We start from the raw sequence: 23,040 nt of genomic DNA, 5'->3' as shown, positions 1-23,040 counted from the left end.
CAAATCAGAGCAGTGTATGAAAACCTAAACATAACCCTAGTAAATTATAAACCTAATAGCTATTCAGTGACAACTACCCTGTTTCCCCCAAAATAAGATATCCCCTGATAATAAGCCCAATCAGGCTTATGAGCGCATGGCAATAAGGCCAAGTGCTTATTTCAGGGTTCAAAAAAATATAAGACAGGGTCTTATTTTCGGGGAAACACCGTAGCAAAATGTTTCTAGATAGTTTTCCAGCTGACATATATGTCACTTGAACCTCATGTGAAGCACACACACACAAATACCTACACATCAGTAGCGACAGATTCAGAACAACTGATATGCCCTAACAATATGGCAACAAAAAATAATCACAAATCAGTTCAGTTGCTAATTTTTCTCAAAGTATTTTTTGAGGAAGTTGGCTTACAAATAAAATTGCAAATGCTAGAATGGCAAAATTGCAACACTAAGAAAAAACCTTCAAGGACTGACTTTAAGTCAGAGGTTAAAAGTTGCCAATCTGCTGGAAAGAAGGCTTCTTTTGTCCTTTGGATCAGGGGTCTCCAACCTTGGCAACTTTAAGACTTGTGGACTTTAACTTTCAGAATTCCTCAGCCAGCTTTGCTGGCTGAGGAATTCTGGAAGTTGAAGTCCACAAGTCTTAAAGTTGCCAAGTTTGGAGATTCCTGCTTTGGATAACCTAGGGACCAAAAATTCTCTGATGGCCCTAGTATACTAGATAATTTTATTCTTATGGAATAAATTTTATAATTTTATCTTATGGAATATCCTTGGAAATGGAATGTATTGGTGAAATATCATTCTTAACTTATCAGCACTTTACTGACAGGACAACAAATACAAAAAAAAAATCTATGTTTTTTTTTTTTTAATGTAGACCTTTGGAAAAATGATTAGCATTGAAAGAACAAAGCAAACCAATGCCCTTTGCATCTCCTTGGGCAAGGGCAGTCATTGTGTTTTCATATTCTCTTCTCTATTATACAAAAATGAAAACGATGAACATGTCCCATCTGTGTAGGACCTAAAGACTTATTTAAACAAATTTGACTTCACGGAAGATTACCATCTGCAAGTCTCAGAGACATTTCACAAACACACCAAAATAAGCCCCTAGTACAAAGAATTGGGGATGGACTCCATCCTCTTAAGTTACTTATCTTATCTGAGGTAGAAATTTGGTCCCAAGTGTATGATTTATTGAAGAGGGCATGTTCTATGCTTATGCCTAGATCAACTACCTCCTACCAATCCCTACCCCAAGTCAAAAACCAATCTAACAAAACATAATGCATGCCCCCTCCCAAAGAACTCAAAATCTTCCTAAGTGAAGAGCAACCTTCCATGAGTATTTAAACATACTGCTTTTTCTTTAAAAAAGCATTAAAGTTGGAATACAAAAATAGAGCCTCTTTTGTTTTTTAAAAAAAACACAGAACAATTATAAACAACTAAATCAAGTTTTGTTCCTCCTCTTCTTCCAATCCCCTTTTATAGTCATCATCATAGGTAAGTCTCTAGTTATTGTCCATCAACTGAGTCTCTGCACAATGTCCTCCAGCAAAGGAAAGTGGTCCTGAGTGGGACAAGGTGAGGCAGGTCAGGGCGATGGCTTTGGGCTGGAGTTTCGAGTCCTTTTGCTCCTTCGATTGAAAGGATAATTGAGAAATTCGAAGCGTCTATGAGGCTCTGTTGTTTGGTGGCCTTTGGGCAGCCGCTTCATGAAGTGCACCTCACGCTGATGCTGACGAGTCTTGGAGCCTTTGCGGGGACGTCCCTTCCGGGTGAAGGCCATGTACCATCCTTCATATTTTGCATTTTGTAATGCTGTGTAGTTGTTCTCCAGCACAATCTCAGTGAAGACACAATCTTTGCCTTTGCCATTGCTCTACAAGTGAAAAATAATGAATAATTTGACATCTTTCATCTTTTCCATCTCTATTGTCCTTAAAGCCTCTTTGGGCAGGTATCAACCCCACGCTTAGGATAAGTCTCTTCCAATAAAACATTTTAGCTGTTTCCTGTTTCCATTTACTGTATATCCAACCTTCTATGCTCCATTATGCCAAGCAACTTTACTGAAGCAAAGGCCAGAATGATTTGATATGGCATAATTTCATAACTGAAGAAAAATCTTTTCTTCATAAATTCAGAGAGTCTATTGTAAATAGCAGTAGCTGATACAGTAACTTAAGTTTATAAGAATTATATAGAGTACTCATATATTCACTCCTATGATTATTTGTTCCTTTTATCCCTACAACTACAATGATTTTTCTTTTATTATTACCCAAATTTCTAATTTAAGTAGAAAGAGATAAACATTTTTACATACTGTTGCTTAACAAAATCACTGTGTATAATCAGAATAGCAACAGTTCTATGAATAATGATATCTGTTTATACTTCAACCACCATGTATGCAGTTAAATGTTTTAACAACTGGATTCCATAAAACCTGCAAAGCTGTATATCTGTATTACATGTCATGTTCAAACTTTTTCTCCTACTTTGTACAAAAACTAGGATTGAAATTTAGAGTCTGTTAACAATAAGACTATTAATTTTAATGCTGGATATATTCAGTAGCACAAACACTGCAATTTTCAACAAACATATATTTCTAGAAATGTAAAGTTAGAGAAACTGAAAGAAGCATTTGATATGACCTTGTCATGTCTATTTTTCCCCACTTACTTCACTCTCTTACATATACATACATACATAAATTATAGTTTGTATATATCTCTTTCCTTTCATTATGTTTTATTTAATAAAGCTGCATCTAGATAGAGTGGATCTTTCCCAGCCTTAATACTTAGATTCTAAAGTGTTGCAGAAGATGGCACCTCACAGAGGGTGCCAAGTATCCTTAGCACTTATTACAAACATGGCAGACTTGGGATGCCGCTAATTAGTGTCACTTCGTTTGAATGCAGCCTCATTCATTACAGATTTAAATAGGAGTGTTTGGAAACCAAACACTAACACTTTACACCAACTGGCAAATCCAGAGGGGGCCCAAAAGGAATCACTCTGATTGTGAATTTCTTGTCCTCCGCATGCAATAAATTTTCTGTCAAAAAGAAAGCAGAAACATCTAGAGTGTGTATAATTACTATATGGTTTAGATAAAATGTTCCCCTTAAAATGTCAAAGAATAATTGCCACTAGAAGAATGCAGATTCATTCAGAAGACAGAATACACCACAGCATATCCATAGTAGATTAAGTGGTGTTGTGGTTTCTGATTGACAGAGGTAGTTAGGCTCTAAGATGGACATCTCAACACAAGATTCACAATTCTGCACTCCTCTGTTGCTGATCCTTTCTAACCATAAAGAGATGGCATATGCAAACCAAAAGTGAGGCATCTAAAAGACAACCAAATTGAAAAGGAAGTAATAGTTATCATGGAAGACCATATATCTACTTATCTAAATCTGGGCTCGTAATTTGAATGGAAAGTTGAAGGACATCAGAAGCTTTGCTAAGAAACCAAAGCATCTTGAAGTCTAACAATATCTTTTTTAAATAAAGGGTCCCATATTCTAGTGTAGGACCATTTCAATAGGAACATGACAAGCAATTTATACCAGATATGATCCTAATCCTTCTGACTCAATACTTTCTTTGCTTACTAGTAATGTTAGCCACTTTTAAGCTAAAGCCTTATTTGGTTGACTAGAACTTAAACCTGGGATCTTGTGTTTCCAAACACAAGGTACAAACCACTGTTGAGCTATATTTCATCCATAGATGTTGGAAATATTGTGGAATGTTTTACTAAGAGTAGCAGTGGAGTCTATGGGAAGAAATGAAGAAATGGTAAGACTTGGGAATGCATTTCACTTTTATACTATTGAGCCTTTTTCATCAGCTAATATAATACAACCTTTGCAGCATATTAGCAAATATATTTTCCTAATCTCCCTCAACTATATCATGTTACCTAAGCCTACCTCAAGGTTCTGTTCCAAAAGCCTCAGATGTCTTCCCCACAATTTTTAAAATAAAAAATTAGGGAATACATAAAATCAAAGACTGCTCTAAGAGAGAGAGCAGGAAAGAGAAAGAAAAACGTGCAAATCCAAGGGCAACATCTTTATTTTATGTTGAATGTGCAGATACAGTATGTAAACATCTCTACAGGTAGTCTTTTCCCAAGGATGCTAATTGGGACCAGAAAATCTATCCTCAAACAACATAGTCGTACCTTGAAAGAATAACTTGACTGCACCATTTAGCATTGGCAATTCCTGCAGTCCCACAATGGCCATTGTTAAGCAAAGACAGGACCACAACTTGTGACTTCCTGCTGGCTTCACCACTGACTTTGCTTATCAGATGCCAGCAGGGAAGTTACGAACTGCAATCACATGATTGCAGAGATACTATGACAGTCGAAACTTTGAGGACCAATCATAACTATTACTCATTTAGCACCACTGTAAGTTTGAAGAGTTGCTAGACAAGTAGTAGTTAAATAAGGGTCATCTGTAGTTCTTAATAAATGCTATTGTTACTGCATTCAGTTCCAAATCTTCCGTACACACACATTTTTTTTTAAAAAAAGTACAGTAAATAAACTCTGTACAATTATTGTTTTAATTTTTAATATTGTATTTTCTGTATTTTATCTGCTGGCTGTTCACCGCCCCGAGTCCTTCGGGAGAAGGGCGGTATACAAAATAAGTTATAATAATAATAATTATTATTATTATTATACAGAGACATCTATATAGATATATATATAGGGTTTTTTGACCCTTGGTATTTGCCCATTCAAAGATATTTTCTCAATTTCCTAGTTTTGTTTAAAACCCTGGTATGTCAAAGGCAATCTCAACTATTAACAGGTCTGATCCTGTTTAATTTTTTTAGATTGCATTTCCATTGAAAAAATTAATAAGCTACAATACCATTCTTTTCTGTAGATTTCCTATGCCACTTCCTGCCTTTGAGTAAGACATACACATAAGGAATTACTTTGCAATGTTGCCATATGTCACAATTGAGGAAGAAATTAAAGTAAGATTTTATCAGAATTTTCATTTTTCAATCTAAATTCAGCAAAAATGAAAGCAACTGGTTCATTCTTTCTTAATGCAAAAAATAATGTAGATTAGGAATTTTAGATTTTTTATTAACTGCTCAAAAGTTGAGAAGGTGCAACAGGAGATCTCTGATCAAAAAGTCCTCTGGGGGTAGGGGGAAGTGAAGGGTAGGGGAAAACAGGCAAATCTCCAATGCCAAAGAAAGAAGTTTAAATTGTTTCTTTATGTAATCTGTCAGACTGAATTCTCCCACCTGCAACATATCTGAATTAGGAAAGCATAACAGGAGAAAATATTAAACCTCCCTAGAAGATCTCTCCAGGACTGGAATTGCTGTCTTTAATGTGGCTGTACATGCAGGTAGTTTCAACCATGGAAAACCTTTTCATAGTTTTCATGAGAAAAAAGAAAAATCTTGTTTTTTTTTATTGCTACTTTATTTTTTACACCTAAGAAAGAAATCTGTGGATTTTCTGCCTCAAGTGCCAACTAACTTGGCCAGGGTTCATTCCCCTCCGCCCCACCACATGTTCTCTGGGGAAAGACTGCATTTGCTCTTCTACTTCAGGCAGTAAAATAGCTTGGTCTAGCCCCGAGGGCCAAGGCCTTCCTCAATCCTTTTCTGATGGCTGCATGGTCATGCCCAATGTCGTCTTTAATCCCCATGGATCAAGATGCTGATGTTGTGTCTAACTCCTCAGGATTTAATCGGAAGGAACTGGCCCTACCATCAAGCAGACTGAACTAACTGCCTCAGGCAGCCTAGACTGTAAACCCTGAAGAAAAGATCTGGATGTGCCACTCAGCTTGGCCCTAACTAGACTGCTGTCAAAGTCTTTTGCAGATACTCTTCTTAAATATATTTAAGTTATTCTGATTGTTCTGAACTGTTTAATTTAATGTTTTAATAACATCTTCAGATCTGTCTTCAACCGTACTTTTGGTTTAAATGTACTTCTATGGAGAATTAGTGGAATAAACAGCATGCAAATGCTTCATATAAATATAGAAAAAGGGGAGAATTAACAAACAGAATGCTTCGTAATACTGTGATTTAAGGTGGCGTTAAACATAATAGCCTTCAGGGTGGGTAAAGTTTCTTATTAGTACACTCTGCAAATCACTATTTTTATAGCACCAAGCATAATTTTCTTTTATAGAAAAAAGATAATCTACTGTTTTCAAGGTCTTCTTACAAAAGACCTTTGAGTTACAGAATTTTCATGGGCAATTCATGCAAAAATTAGCAGAAGTATCACCCCTTCAATGTTCTCATTTTAAATTCATCAGAGTACTTCTATGTTTTTAATTTAAAAAGCTCCCTGTTCTCCTTCCCTCATCATATATGTTGACTCAAAAATAAGTTTCACAAATCCAGTGATATTTCATTTGGATTTCTACAAGGGTCGAGGTCACAAATTTTGTCTAGAATACAAACAATTTTGGTCTCCAGCAAGCCTGCACAGACTTAAGGTTAAAATGGTTGATCTTTTAAAATGAATAGTCTGTTGTTGAAAAAAAAAAAATCCTGAAGTATCATGTTTGTGATAGATCTCATCATGCAATAAGATGGCTGCAGGGTCATGTGCAGTGTCTTCCCATCCACTTATATTTTACACTGCATGTAAAACTAATGTAATTTTGTCTTGACTATTCATGACCTGTAAAATCAATGGCATAGTAAAGAGAAGCAAGAAGGGAAACAAAATGCTAAACAATTATTGGGATTATAGAAATAAGTGTTTTGTGAGTGGTCACATCTGCCATGGTGTAAACATTTTGTAAATAGTCAAGTTTATATCCCAATACCAACTATTTAGTTAGGAAATCCACTACATATTTTCGTCTATCCAAATATTCCTCCAATCCAAAAAAGTCAACCACTTAGTACTGATTTAAGCCTCTTCTCTTTTCTCCACTTCTAAAAGTGTGTTTAACTGACTGCTTTAAACACTGGATTCTTGAGGTTAAGGTAAATTTGCTGTATGAAGATTTCCCAAAACAAATGAAAGTATGCAAATGAGCAAATTTCTAGCTTCAGTCACATACCCTCCTGTTCACATAAGGCTATTGTCCACTGCCTCATCAAAAACCAATTTAGCCATATTCTTACAACCTTCCCAAAAGTTTATTGTCTATCTTCTTACCTTGCCAATCAGCTTTCCTTTTTTGTTCATGCAAATATAGAAGCCTGTCTCTGCTCCCTTGATTCTTACTCTGCTCCCAAAAGTATCAGTCTCCACAATGAGCTTAGCTGGAAAGAATAAGGCAACAGAAGAAGAAGTCAAGTTATAAGATCAACATCATATTCAAGTCCCAGAGATTTAAAAAAATGCCAAACAGAATGACATTTTTCAATTGTAGCAAGACTTACAGTACAATGAAAAGTAGTGATAGTCCATGTAATTGGGCATTCTGTACAATGACAATAGAGCCAAAAGGGACCCAGGATTGTGTGCTGTTCTTGTGATAAGGAATAAAACTTTGGAGTATGGATGTAAAATTGCTTACATTTATTTTTCAATACACAGAGCAACTTGCCTGCTGAAACTCCATCTACACCCAAATCTCATTTAAGTGTCTCCGTTTGAAGCAAAGACAAAAAGGAATATGTTTTACAGGGAACCAAGAGCTGTACTGTACATTACTTTTTCCCTATGGTAAGGGAGTCAATGAAAGAATGATACCAGTAGCACTAATATGTTTTTCCATTTGTCACCGAAAGACTGGGGAATTTTTTATCCATGAAGAATTATGTGATAATAACTTGGTTAATTTTTAAGGCATCACAAGATTATTCTTTGCATTGGTCCCTGTTGTATATACCCAGCAACAGGGGGAAAAAAATAATTCATTTCATTATTGTAACAGCAGACTTTTGTCCAAAAGTTAGAATAAAGAAAGCAAAAAATGTGACTATTCTAAATTGCTTATATCTTCTTAAACATAGAACTCTTAGAATTTAACTAACCAGAGAAGAAAGGGGAAGTGTGGGGAGGAATCTGTGATAGACAGTCCTTCATGACTTCCGAATTGAAATACTATTTTTCCATTCTTCATTTGGAAAAATAACCTACACCACCATGAAATTAGCTGTTCCCATAGCAGGTCCCTATTCTGCATCAACTCTTTATGTCAAGTTACTGCAGTCATCTAGTTACCTTCCAAGGTAACATTAACACAATCTTATAGATTTTGTATACCCAGATACTGACCTTGGACAATGTTGAAATAAAGGGAAAATACTATGTTAATACTGGAACATCTAAGAAGAGATTAAGCCTGTCTATCTCATAGTCTGGAGACAAGATGAAAGCAACATCATGGGAACACAAAAAAAGAAAAAAAAATTGTCCGCACATGCTTTGCGATGTTCAGGACAAATGGTAAAAGCACAAAACATGGAGAGACAAGAAAATCAGATGTTAATACAAAATATAGGTCAGCAATAAATAGAAAAAGAATGCTATATTCTAAAGATAATAGTATGTTCTGTGCAACAAAAATAATTTAGAATTTCTTCCTTTTTTTAAAAGAAATAATTTTTATTGAGTATTTTACATTTTAAAACAAAACACACAATAGCAAAAAAACCAAAACACACATACACACACACACACATCAGACATTAAAATACAATACTAACTACAGATATATACAATTTTACAACTTTCTGCATCGACTTTTCTCTTTACTCCTAGCTTTTATCCTTCCGCTTCTTCTCTTTATTTTTAAATATTCATAATTAACTGTTTTGTTAACAGGGTCATTATTTACATTCATATCTAAAATTTCTTCCTTAATTATCTTGTCTTCATTACATTTCTATTCTGTGTAGGCCATGAAGAACCAGAAGACAGTTTAAGACCCTTCTCCACCTTCTTCTCTCCTTGTATGGTTGCTGATTTTGCAGAGAAAAGCTGACCCCTTAATGCATTTCATCTTTGTGAGAGTTGAGAGGGTATATTGATTTAATCTCAGTTTTTTAATGGGCATTGATTGACTTATGGAGCTGCTATGCAAATTACAGATCAATAGCTTGTCCTTTCTTCTTGTTTTGCATAAACCCCAAGTTTTGGAGCCAGCTTTCCTCCAAGAACTATCTCAGCACTCCAACTCTGCACAATATTATTGTGTCTGAAAGAAATAAAGGATTCTATGTGGAACTTTTATTACGGGTTCAGGGTGCCCAAAATTTCTATGAAGAACTGGACTTCTTACTTGCCATTTCTGATCATAAAATGATGATATATCTCTAAATTGCATCCCACTCTTCTTTTTTCTGATACTTGAGCCATTGCAGACAAGGGATTGTGCTGACAAAGGGCAAATTCTAAAACTTTATAATAATATTCACACTAGTGATTGGAATTCATCATATTTTGTACAGATAAAACAACTCTTATTCTATGGTCCATATTTGATCCTTTCTCTTACCGTCCCCCACCCGATTCTATCAAGGACCTGTTTTTAATATGAAATAGACAACTCATTGGGTCATGGCTTCAGAGATATTTCCTCACCTAAACAGGAAAACAGAATAACCAAGAACATCAGAAAACCTTCCTTCTCTCCTACCCTCTGCTCCCCTCCCCTGTCCTTTTCCCTTTTCAGCAGGCAGGTAAGTGGCTGCTGCTGGGTGAGCAAAGGAGCAAGGAATTATGAGATTGACTGGGAAATTGTCATGGAACATTGACAATTAAGATCACATGACCACAGCAGTAACCTAGCAGCGCAGCAACAGCCAGTAGCACTGAAGTAGCCACAACTTTTCCAAATTTCATTCCCTCACAGTCATGGTCTCAGATTTTGGATGCATTCTGTAAGTTAGTTCATCTGAGGTACCTTGCTTCAAAAATTGTTGCCTTACAATACACCATTTCATTCAGTAAAGGTCATGTAGATTTTAGTAAAAGATTTAGTAATATATAGATATAAAAAGTTCTATGTTGCTTCTTCTATCCTTCCCAAATATTCTCCCCTGTAATTCCTACAAATTTGTATTCCTAGCCATTATGAGTAAGGGTTGGGATGAGTCCGCAGAAGGTATTCATTCACATTCGGTATGACCCATCCTCTACAGGAGTTCGGAGGACATGAGATTGTGACAAACCACAGCTTGCTTAGGCTAGAACATGCCATATTCATATTTAAAGCATAATATATGTTAGGAATCGAAAAGATGTACACAGAACTACAATCAGGAACAACAGTGCTGAACAAGAGTTTCAGTATAGGTAGCCTTCAACCATGTCTCTTGCCATAACCATGACAACTAAAACCAAAGAAAGTTGCAATCCAAATATCTGGGGAGCAAGTTACCTATCGCCTACCAAAAGGGACCTAGAATGTTGCTGCAGTAAAAAAAAAAAAACCTTTTGTGCATCACGCTTGATCCTGAATTTGCACCCATTAATGCAAATCCTACTTCACTGAGACTGTGCTAATCACACTAGGGCAAATATAAACACAAACATGCTCAGCCAACCAGATGATTGGTTTTATGGCACTTCAGCTTTTGCAGAATAGTTATCTGCAAGGTCCTTTCAAAAGCAGTAGTAGACTATTCACCTGTAATGAATTTTAGGGAAAGAGAGGAATAGCAATGGAGATAAGCCACAATGTTTTCCATAATACTCATTGTTGTCCCTACCGTTTTTTTTGTATTTTACTTTTTAGACTGGATATCAAAGCACTACAGTGAAAAACCAGGCTGGTGGACTTGCAGAACAGCTGGAATTATACCAGCTCAGTGTAAAGTTTGGACAGCCTCACAATTTTACCCCAAATACTACATTCAGCTGAAGTCTTCAAAATAAAAAACTATTTCCAACAGTGGCACAAGAATAAAAGTACACATTAAGGGCGAACATACGAGCATAAGAGAAACTGCACAAATTGTTTAACCCTGGTTTATTAATTCTCCTAATGATCTTTCCCTCCCTTCCATCTTTTAAAGTCATCATTTTTTAAATCAGTTTCCAATACAAGACATACTTCTGTATGAGAGGAAGAATAAAATTATTAAAACTGCACTGCAAAAATATAGTAAACACTGGATGATTTTTTTAAAAAAAGAGTCTCTCAGCTGCCATGTCAGCATCATCCACAATTTTGTAGTTCTGATAGCCATTTGGAAGAATTTATGAGTTCTGGAGGATTAATCTCTGCCTTCTCTCCAATAATCTTGCAATCTCTTGTTAACACAGGTTGAGTCATCCATAGCCATATTGTCTCACTCGCCATCATGATGTTTGGGAACAGTGGGAGGAACTGTTCTTTTTTAACCAATCATTATAATAGACAGCCACACTTTCCAACCACAATTGTTCTGCTTACAGAAGAAAAAGTCTTTGCCCAATTAGATACATTTGGACCACAGCTCCCAGAATTCTCAATCACTATGAGTAACTTCTAGGAATTTTGAGTGTCCAAGGAATGCTAGATTGGGAGGGATACCTTGTCTTCCTAGCAACAATAAATTACCACATCAATTTAAATATCACATCAGTTATTCTATGAATTCTGAAGATGTGATAGGCTTGCCTCAAGCAGAGGAAAAAATATCCCTTTGCAACAAGGAAGAGTGCATATTTAATAAATAATCAAGGGAGGACTTGTTTCTTTTAACTGTCAGGCTCAGCCTAATGATATGCCTTCTCCATAAACAACAAACATTTCAAGGAGGAGTTAGTTAGCTCTTTCAGTCTCATTTTAAAAATAACTTCTGTCTTGCCTTCTTGAACCTATGCCATGCAACAAGCTAAACACAAACCATTTCCTATTCTCTTTTCTCAGGTAGGAGAAAGAGGGAGAGATTACATGGGATTATCATTTTAGTGCCCAAGCTACTATGTTAATACTGAAACAACCTCTACAACTTCTGTGTCTAGGAAAACTGTACCTTTGTCAAGTCTTGGATTTTATTCACTTTCTTCATCTTGCAGCTTGCAATGCAAGAACTTGTTATTTATTGCATCAGTTGTTCCCAAGTCCACATACAAACCCTGCAATGTGAGTTGCCCAGAAACTGCCCCTCTACTGGGCTAAATAAATAAACTAATGGAAGCCAAGATACTGTTATCATCAAGTCAAGGCTGGCACAATAACTTTAGGAGTATCCTGAATTAATGGAAGCTTGCTATTACTAGAAGCTGGTTATAACACTTTTGGGGATATGTTATTTCACAGCTTTCTATAGTTCATCCCAAATCTGCCCCTTCCATTTTTATGCCACAGAGATGGACAACACATGACTTACCTGTAGCTCTTTTTTATTGAACCCTTGAACTCCTTCCCCCCTACAGTTCCAATGCCAATGTTCATCTGAAAAATGCCACATAACAGTCCAAATAAACTGATTGGTTTATTAAGTCCAATTTGATGAGATATTGTTTTATTTCTTTAATGTTTTACTTCAAAAATACAGACTCTCCAAAATGAGATGAATTCCATTCTTCTCTGGCACAATCCATGCATTGTCATGATGGCCATAACCTGTGACTCCCAACAGCCAAAGTGAAAAAGCGATTCCAGTCACAAAGAAGACCATGTCTTTTACAGAGCAAAGTTTGTGGGCTATAACTGAACTTTCTCCAAATCCCCCTTAGGAACCTGCCACATCTTCTAGAGACATCCAACTATTGTAAAGAGATAATGTGGTGGCTGGGTGATGCGAGAAGATGCTACAAGTCACCAGTGTGAAAATATTTTAAATATAGGCATGTCTCTTTTGGGATTAAAACCTCATTCTTGGAATGATGGTGGCTACTATAAGGTCTTATTACTTTGTGCAAGCAGCAGTTTTTCCAATAAAATTAAAAGAACATTGATGGTTTGCCAACAATGAATTCATCCAAAATATTACAAATACCATTATTAAAATCTTAAACAGCCTTCTCACCACTAGAATGGGGCATAAAACAGATCAGGTAGGGAGTCCCTTTAAGGTTCCAAACAATCTATGGTCTGGATGGTCTTTCCTTTCCCTATCCAAGTGATCTATATGTTTTTCTGAAGAAATATAGTTTGTTCTATAATAAAAATACATTATTCTACTCTTATCCTAATTAAAGCATAGCCACAATTACTGCTGGGTCAGATCAAGTCTGTCTAGAACAGAATTACATTTCCCATAATGGTAAGACAAATCTAATAACATAATATTTAATAATAATGCAGAAACAGCTCACTTGAAATTTTTCAATAGCATTTTTTTTCCTTTACAAGAGCCTTCTGTTTTTCTTATTCATTGCCCAGATTCTTGAGAACTTCTTTCAAAATAAATCATATTTTTTTAAACTAATATTCTTATTGGAAATGGATGCTACTCGTAGAATCATACAGGGCATTTTTTGCATGGCACCAGTTCATCCACTGAAATGGATACCTATTTTTCCATAAACCTAATGAATCCTTTTTAAAGCCTTTTGCTGTTTGAAACTGTGTTAAGACCAGTTCTTTTCCCTGGGTGAATGCTGAGCTGTATATGGATTACACTACTGTAGCCTTCTCCACACCGGCTTTGGACTTCACCAACTATAATCCCCAGGTTGAAAACTGCTAAATTCCAGCATCACATCACTTCTTCTTCTAACCTATTATGAGCCCTTTAACTTTATTGCTTTTTTTTTTGTCTATAAAATATTAACATCTGTAACCTCCTCCTTGCCCAAGGACAATTGGACCCCTGACTCCTTTTCATTGAACTGCATAGACAAGGTTCCCTTATTTATCTCTCTTTGGGGGACACGAGTAAGGGAGGTCGATCAAGAGAGCAGTTAACATTTAAAGAGCATCAGTTTTCATGCTCTTCCTCTGCTGACTGGTGGAAAGGCATAGGAAAGCAGCCCCAAACACAGGCAGAACACCACATGCTTTTTTCCTCTTCTACCTTTTCAAAGGCCTTTTTCTGATTTATTGCCTGTTGGTCAGCTTTACCACACGAGCCTCTTCAGGGACTCACCCTCTAACACTGAATTGCTGCTGCCTTGACAAACTCAACTGCATTGCTTTGGCACAAAAGATACAGACTGAAAGCAGAGCAGAAAATGTCAGAGAGAAAACGATAACCTGCCTGCAAGAAGCCAAACAAGTAAAATGTCAATTCCAATCTTTAAAATAATAATAAGACATACAAAAGCTGTATGTTTTATTATTATTTCTGAGTGTGCAAAATTTCCTAAAAGGCACATTTGAAAACAAAAGCAACAATTATCATTCATTTCTAACGCTACTTCCTCTCATAATGATGTAGTGATTCAAAGCCAGATTACAGATTGCTGTACAAGACAGAAGAACACCAAGCTTTAAGATCCATAGGCTTCACTCCTAATTAGAAAACTGAGTCAGATATTGACAATCAAGACAGATAACCAAGAAAAATGGACCTGACCTTAAATCAGCTATTAAAATGTCACAGCAGAGAAAATGGCCATTGGTGAAAATAAATCACTTTTTTGAGAAAGAGAGAGAGAGAGGGAGGGAGGGAGGGAGGGAGGGGGAGAGAGAGAGAGAGAGAGAGAGAGAGAGAGAAAGAAAGAAAGAAAGAAAGAAAGAAAGAAAGAAAGAAAGAAAAGAAAAACAATAACTAAAAAGCAAAGCAAAACAACTTGAAGTATAACATAAGACATGAAGGGTGTGAAAAGTTGGTTTTGTTAGTGAAGGGGTGAAAGCTTAACAGTTCCAACTCTATTCTTTCCCTTCAGTGACAGATTTATCCCAGTAAAAATTATGTTTCATGCTCAAACTTTGAAAGGAAAGTGGCTACGTAGATGCAGAAAAAATGCAGCGAGGCACACTTGATCCCCTAACTGGACTGCGAAGAGGAGAAAGTATTCAGGAAATGTTTAAAAAGGTGAAAGTAAGAAGACTTTTAATAGCTCTTCCAGACATGGGGGTCTCTCCAGAGATTCATATAGAACAATCCTGAACCTCTATTTTAACATTTACAGACTTGCAATTCTCCTAAAACCTTACATCTGAAAAACTGCTTGTGTTCTTTCTTTTTAAATCACTGCTGAGTTTGCTTCTTTGCTTCAAATGCTTAACCATTTTAATAGAAATATTTTCTTTTTCAAATCATTCATTCCTATGTGTTATAATGCTGTTATTTAAACATTAAGTAACTTTTTAGCGAATGGCATATTTAAAGAAGGGATGTATGTTTTTTCCTTTATTTAGAATCAAACTATATTGCATATTTCAGTTATGGCTGGGACAGTTTCCTTGAAAGCTAAGTTGCTTACTGTATACACGTGCAAACTTTGCCCTCACTATCGGTGCCTGCTAAAAATGTTAATAAAATCTTCAGCCAGCTTAAATATAAGCAAGCTTGCCTTATTTTCAGATAATTGTTTGATGTGAGAGGGGAAAATTGTGGCTAATGTGAGAGGTCAATAATTGTAGTCATCATACATAAATTGTAGCGATATGGAGATTCAATACTATGATGTGCATTACAGACCACAAATTGAAGATAATGCAATTATGGAGCATCTCATTTAATATTATACAGTGTTTCATAAGCATAATTAAAGTTAGAAAGGAGAACATGGACTTATGATTGATTTATTTTTTTGGATGAACTGAACATAACTGATCATTTGTAAAAACTAAGTCTCATTTAAAACTATACAGCCAGTCTTCTATTCTCACATATTTTTTTCTTTGGGAAAGATATTTTGTGCATGCTAAAAGCTTATTTCCCTTAGCTGAAGGCAAGTTTTGCCTGTGATTCTAGAAAAGCTGGTGTTAACATCACAATATGCTCACAGTTTCCTTATTTCTGCTGCACTGTTAGGCTGGAACGTACTGCAAGGAGACACCTATTCTCCCAGTCCCGTGATTTTAATTCTTAAAATCTGCAACTCATCCCACCATTTCCGTGGTCAGTGATCAGGTGTAAAATCCAGCCCAATCTCCTCCACAGAAGCTCCGACTCAATCCGCAAAGGGAAAGCATTATACTGTTATTACAAATATTGATCCCCACATTCTTCCGTCAGAAGCTTTCTGCATTCCAAATGCTTGTAATGATTTCTGGCAAACAAAGGGGACGGAAATCATCAATTACTGGGCTGCATGCATGCCCTCCCCACCCCCCACACTCTCCCAATGTTCCTGCCCACGCAGACAGACTTACCATGAGCATCTCCATCTTCTGCCATAGCATTGATTTTCTTGTTGTCCAGGATTTGAACATGCTTCCCGCTGGTTCGACTGTATAGCTGATAGGTCCGGACGAGTCTCCGGCTTAGTTGGTCGGTCACCAGGCTCTGCTCCCTCACATGCTGTGTAAAATTAGGTGGGGACTGAACAGTTACCTTTAGGAAATTAAAAAATATACAACACACCATTATAATCTCTACTCCTCTGAGAAAGGCTATCTTGGTGTGATCCTGGTGTATCTGGAAAGGGCACCAAGTTGGTGCAGTGTAGAGTTGAGACTCTTATGCATTGATATAGTGCAGGCCAGGATTCTAGCAGTGGCTGAAAAGTTATTGGGCTGCCCAGGAATTTATCACTGGGAAACAAACATGTGAGAGGGAAAATAAAGATGAGCCTGGCTCAGAATCGAGCACTAACATGGCTCTCCTTTGGTTTCAGAGATGTGTCTAGACTTATGCAGTTTTAAACTAGGTTCTCAATCCTGTTTGTGACATTTTAAATCAAGGAAGACTCAACAAGGCAAACAAAAGTACAAACGAATGTGCCCCATCATTCACAACCATATCATGCAAGACACACTAAATCCTGTACTGGCCTAAATAAAATCACTTGGAATATAATGCATCCTACTTGCCTGGAAATCAGGCTTTCAATTCCTGGATTTGTTTCTATTGCTTGGCTTTCCAGCTATTTCAACTGGTCCATCTGAGAGTTTTGTCCTGTGGCTCCGTGCCCTGGACCAGAGTGATTGGTGGATGGGGGTGGGAATGGGATGGAGATAGCTGTATTTTATCCCCTTCAACAGTGATCGGTTGTGTCAGCAGTCCAGGCAGTTCAGAATTGTCTTTCACTAATATTTATGAGGCCCTTCCATACAGAGAAGCTTGCCGTGGTTTCCCCACGCCCGCATTCAAAGTTATTGTGAGCCTGTTAGCTGAAGGTTCAGCGACGGCGATTTGAGCTCCAACCACAACCATGCAGTTGGGCTTTGCCACGGGGCCCCCGTGTCTGTTTCCCCTCCTCTCTCAGGCTGCTCTTCTTCCACCCCCAATATGTCACCAGTTCCCCTTTTAAGTCTGAAGGGTTTTAGTTTGCCCCTGACATTTATAAAGACGTATTCTGAGCAAATGTTGAGGAGATTTGTTCCTTTCAACTTCATGGGGTGGCAGTGCATGAAAAAAGCCTCGCTCCTCACTGCCTCCCCGCCCATCTTCAGCCCCATATCAGCTACTTAAAGTTGTCCAAAAGATACAGGGAAGCAACCTCTTCCCGAAAGATAGACTTTATAGAAGTCTTCCCTTGATCGTATCTCGCTTATCCTTTGTGTGTGTTGTGTGTGCGTGTGTGTGCATGCACACACAGAGGGATGCATGGGTTTCCTACTGGCATTTCTTTCCATAACATCTCTGGATTGCTCTGCCTGCTCTAATGAGTAGACCATGTGGCCAACCATAATACTCTTTGATTTCCATCTCATGTCCCCAAATATTACAACACAGTGCGCCTACAATCCCTTTACACTCACATCCACTGAATTCGATTTGTTTACTCAGCTTTATAGGGGATCATTCCAAATTTAATTCAGAATCCTACACCTGTTCTCTTGCAGGGGAATGTTTCTGCAAGCATTTGGCTTTAACTCTCTGGACTTGCAATCAATACTACACCAAAAGGGTTATAAATTCTAGAGTATCAAACTGTGTTGTTCCATATGTTAATGAGGTTTCTAATTTCTAGGAAGCAAGAATAAGGTCTTTCCTATAATTAATGTATATCTCTTAAGTATAATTTTAAAAAATCATAATAATGAAAGGAATGTGTTCTTATTTAAGTCTGGAAATTGGATGGAAAAAAAGATTTAAATAGATCATCACTAATTTCCCATCGGGATTCTTCAACACTTACAATTGGGGAGTTCAGCATACATCTATTCTTACTTCAACTCAATCGTTCCCACATTTTGCATTTTATTCTCTACTCCCCGCACTTAGTTAGTCTCTTAATCATAGGGACTCCTTTTATTACATCAGTTTTTTTTTTTTTTAAAGGGGGGAATAAAGAGGGAAAAGAAGAAATCTTGGCTCTATCCATATAATAAAAAAAACATCGCAACTATTTAGAAAGGATTAAAACAATTCCTTACCTGTGCCTGCAAGCAGAAAGCAAACAAGTGCAGTAGCCTAGAATAATGGAAAAGGGGGAGTGGAGGGGAAAACAAAGTAGATGGTGAGATGAATTTTGCCATTGAAATGGAGCAGAAATAAAGATGGAAAATCGAGGAGACTATTTCGGGGAGGGGAAGGGAAACCGAAATCGGTCCATAAGCGGCGAGACTCAATACTTACAAATAGCTGAATATGGAAGAGAAGAGATTCATCCTGAGAGATTTTTTTTTTTTTACGCGGGGACTTGATTGGCTCCGGGCGCAGAAGAAGCAGGCGCTGCGGGCCCCGGTGGTTTTCTTGGTTTGCTTTGGCTCAGGTTAACCGGCGGGAGTCCGGAGCAGCGCTTGGGGTGTGAGGAGGCTCTCGGTTTCTCTCCGCGGGCGTCCTTTTCCTTTCGCCAGGCGCTGCTCTGCCCGGGCCGGCTCAACCTCCTGGTCAGGGCGAGGGACTCCCTGGGCGCTCCCAGCCCATCCCTCGACGAGGGTCCCGCAGCCGAGCGGCAGAGAATCAGCCGGAGTTTGCCCTGCCGGCTCGGCGCGCCCGAGGCTGAGGCGCTGGCTGTCAGAAGGCTCCGGGGCCAAGTGGAGAGGACAGGCTCGGCTGACAGCTCCGCGCCAGGAGCAGGAGAGCCCGGCGTTTCGAGGCTGGCGGCTGCGGAGCTCGGAAGGGGAGGCAGGCAGGCAGGCACTCGGCCGGGTGGGTGTGCGCTCCACTCTCGGAGCGCCCGAGGGGCAGTACGCACCAGCCCGGCCCTGGTCCCTCCTCTTGTGTGCTGCTCGCCAATGTGCCAGCCCCTTCTCATCTGTCCGGGGATGTCCCTAGACCCGCGTCCTCCCCACCTCTCTCCCCCACCCAACATAGACCGTCCCCCATCCACCCCTCGACGGGACCAGCCCAGCAGCGCTTGAAAGCATCCCGCTGGCCGAGATGCGCTGGCTTCTCCCTCCCTCCCTCCCTCCACCCGCCCACCCAGGAGTGAAATCCAGCAGGTTCTGACAGGTTCTGGAGAACCGGTAGCGGAAATTTTGAGTAGTTCGGAGAATCAGCAAATACCACCTCTGGCTGGCCCCAGAGTGGGGTGGGAATGGGGATTTTGCAGTATCCTTCCCCCAGGAGTGGGGAGGGAATAGGGATTTTGCAGTATCCTTCCCCCAGGAATGGGGATGGAATGGGGATTTTGCAAATCCTTCCCCTGCCACGCCCACCAAGCCACGCCTCCAGAACCGGTAGTAAAAAAAATTGGATTTCACCACTGCACCTACCCCCAACTTCGCTCACCCCGCAGCTTGGCCGAAGGGGAGGCTGCTTGCAAATGCCTCGCGTGTTTCTGGGGTGTGCGCGGTTCATGGCCTTGGTGCAGAAAGAGGCTACGGACACGCTTTGGGTCCCCTACTTTGCCCACGAGCAGTATTTCTGCCTACCGGTGTAACACCTGCAGCCGTCACGAGAAGGCACGGAAAGAGTTTGAGGCTGGTGGCCCTTTTTAAGTAGCTAGGTGTGTAGAAGCTGCTGGGATTTCCCGCTGAAAGTACTGCGCGCACTGCAGTAAAACTCCAGCGCTCCTTTCTGCCCAACGTTTGCGCGCGCGTGTAACGTCTGGCAAGTCTGGCCGGGCATCTGCTTTGCTTGACCGGTTGGAAAAATGGGCAATAATCCAGCGGTTTGGGAGAAAAGATGAGTAAAAAAGGGAGACCAGGCCATACAGAAATCCCCGGGAAAGTACCGGGCAGAGGTCACCTGGGCGGCTAGAGAATGCCGGCTTTCCTCCGGGGTTTCGGCGTTGAGCAGCTTCGAAGAAACTAAAGGGAAAGGGAAGGAATGCCACAGCAAAAATCGGATACTTCTGATTTTCCAAAGAGCGACTGAATATTTAGCATTCCGTCCATTTACATCCGACGCTGGCAGAGAAATTCCTCAAAGCAACGGGATCCCTTTAGCATTAAACCTTACATATAAAGCCGGATAGCTCAGATATATGAACATGCATGCCATTGCCCACGCATTATATACCTGATTAATCAACAGCGCTTTGTTAACAGTTAGCATGTGTGAAGCAAAATCAAATACCTACAAAGATCAGTAATGGCTTCCTCACCCTAGGACTACATAGAGGAACACAAACCTACACACAGAGAGAGATACACAACGCTGCCCTTCAGCCCTGCTTGATTTTAATGGTGTGCTACAGCTATAAGACACCTGAAACCATTCAGTGCTTCTCAGTCAGGGCAGACCAAACAATGCCTAAGTTACAGAGGAAAAGAAGCGGGGAGGAGAATGGAGGCTGAGCTTCCATACCAGTTTGAACCCTCTTGCATTTCAGAAATTAATCGCTTTGAAGATTAAAATACAATAAGAATGGTGAAACTGAAGCTCCTGTGCACCTTTTCTAACTGGACAGAAAATATATATATAAGATGGGGAGCAAGTGAAGCAAACTGAATTTCCTTGGCTCAAAAGCAGCTTGAAATTATCAGCAGCAAAATAATTTATTAGATAATAGTTAGGAAAAAGAAAAGAAAAGAATTGGATTTGAGGACTTCATACACTTTCTACATTCATACATAATGCTAAGTCAGGATTTAAAAATAGATCAGGGCAAAACAAGTTCTTGAACATAGTGGCTTGGTTTACTCATAATGCTAAGCGATGGTGATTGGATTCATACATCATACTGAGTCAAAAGCAAATAAACTACAATATGGTTTTGTACAATATGTGAATTGATTCTATATAAAATGTCTTAATTTCATTACTGCAAGATGCAGCTATCTTTCAATTTCTGAATAACGGTCCAGAAATTGAAAGTCCGCAGGGAAAGATGTCCTCTGAAGAAGACCAAGTGTCGGGAACAAATGACCGGAGAGATCTATGGAAGCTCTCTGAGCGACTGAAGTAACAAATGACCAGTTGAGGCACCCCTTAAAGCAGGGGTGTCCAGCCTTGGCAACTTTAAGCCTGGCGGATTTCAACTCCCAGAATTCCCAAGCTAGCTTTGCTGGCTGGGAAATTTTGGGAGTTGAAGTCCGCCAGGCTTAAAGTTGCCAAGGCTGGACATCCCTGCCTTAAAGCATATGACTCAGAAGACTGTTCTCATTTTCTTAGGTGACAAAGCAAAGAGAAGGGGGTCTATCTTCCTCCCAATACATGTTGTCTTCTCCAACAGATGATCTCCAACAGATATGCAGTTAGGAACTCTAGGAGCTGTAGTTCCACAAACTGAAGCTTACCAAGGTTGGTCAGACTTCATAAAACAAGTGGGTGAGCAACCTGCAACGACAACTCACAGAGCTCCTTCTGGCCTCGAGTACTGAAAACTGAACTCCCCTTATGTTCAAGAAATAAACGAAAACAGCTGTAAGTACCCAAAGTTAAAAAAAAGAAAGAAAACACCCCAAACTCACCTGTAAACAGAGGTGGGTTTCAGCAGGTTCTGACCAGTTCTGGAGAACTGGTAGCGGAAATTTTGAGTAGTTCAGAGAACCGGTAGTAAAAATTCTGACTGGTCCCGCCCCCTCTATTCTCTGCCTCCCAAGTCCCAGCTGATCGGGAGGAAATGTGGATTTTGCAGTAACTTTCCCCTGGATTGGGGAGAGAATGGAGATTTTACAGTATCTTTCCCCTGCCATGCCCAAGCCACGCCCACCAAGCCATACCCATAGAACTGGTAGTAAAAAATTTTGAAACCCACCACTGCCTGTAAATCCAGCTCTGCCCACACTGTAATGTGGCCCCTCACAATTTGAAAATCTTACACAAAAATCCAACAATATTGACCCTATCACAATAAAAACAAAGCAACCTCAAAGAGCAGAACATTTTACAGTATAACTAAAAAACACAAAGACATACCAGAAGAAGCTTATGAAAATGAAAATGTTTGTTTACACTTAACCTAGTATCACCACCTCAAGCTCCTACCCAGCTCCTACCCAGAGGAAACCCTTATTAGCTGATTCTTAAAAAGAGGAGGCTTTATGTAGGAACCCCATCAATTTTGTTGGTTCCAGGTTGTTTGCAGCCAAAAGATGGGATGTAATGTAGATCAGTGGCCCCCAACCTTTTGGGCACCATGGATGGGTTCCGTGGAGAGAGATTTTTCCTCAGACGGGAGGGGTTGTGGCTTCACATGCTGCTTGCATCCCGCAGATGGGGCTTCGCTTGTTTGCGTGGCCTGGTTTCTGGCATGCTGTGGACCGGTGCTGGTTTATGGACCGAGGGTTGGGGACCCCTGATGTAGATGATTCCATTGCTGTTGGACAATAGGTCTGGTCAATCTGAAGCACTGGTCATGCTGGCTGAAGCTGATAAGAATTGGAATCCAAAAATATCTGACTATAGGTTCCCTACCCCTTTTGTTTAAAGCTGAAATAATTCAATTACTTCCAGACACTGATGCAACCAATAACTTATCATCTCCCTGCCTCCCCACTCCTCTACCTGTACATAGCCATGCACATTATTTTGGAATATACATCATTTAATTATGGGAAGAAATCAAGGGTGAAATCCAGCAGGTTCTGACAGGTTCTGGAGAACCAGTAGCAGAAATTTTGAGTAGTTCGGAGAACCGGCAAATACCACCACTGGCTGGCCCCAGAGTGGGGTGGGAATGGAAATTTTGCAATATCCTTCCCCCAG

General features: G+C 39.4%; 1 protein-coding gene across 1 annotated transcript; it reads right to left on the bottom strand.

Annotated features, from left to right (window-relative positions):
• Positions 1-1,609: 1,609 nt before the first annotated feature.
• Positions 1,610-18,611, bottom strand: FGF8 (fibroblast growth factor 8). Its single transcript, XM_070945628.1, has 5 exons — positions 18,580-18,611; positions 18,378-18,414; positions 16,209-16,389; positions 7,214-7,320; positions 1,610-1,897 (listed from the first exon to the last, which is right to left on the bottom strand). The coding sequence occupies exons 1-5, from the start codon at positions 18,609-18,611 to the stop codon at positions 1,610-1,612; spliced, it is 645 nt and encodes a 214-aa protein (XP_070801729.1).
• Positions 18,612-23,040: the final 4,429 nt, after the last annotated feature.

Source organism: Pituophis catenifer, unplaced genomic scaffold, assembly GCF_029215685.1.
Source record: "Pituophis catenifer annectens isolate HBS135680 unplaced genomic scaffold, rPitCat1.0.hap2 SCAF_6, whole genome shotgun sequence".
In the NCBI taxonomy this organism is placed as follows: Eukaryota; Metazoa; Chordata; class Lepidosauria; order Squamata; family Colubridae; genus Pituophis; species Pituophis catenifer.
This window is presented reverse-complemented; position numbering and strand designations above follow the sequence as displayed.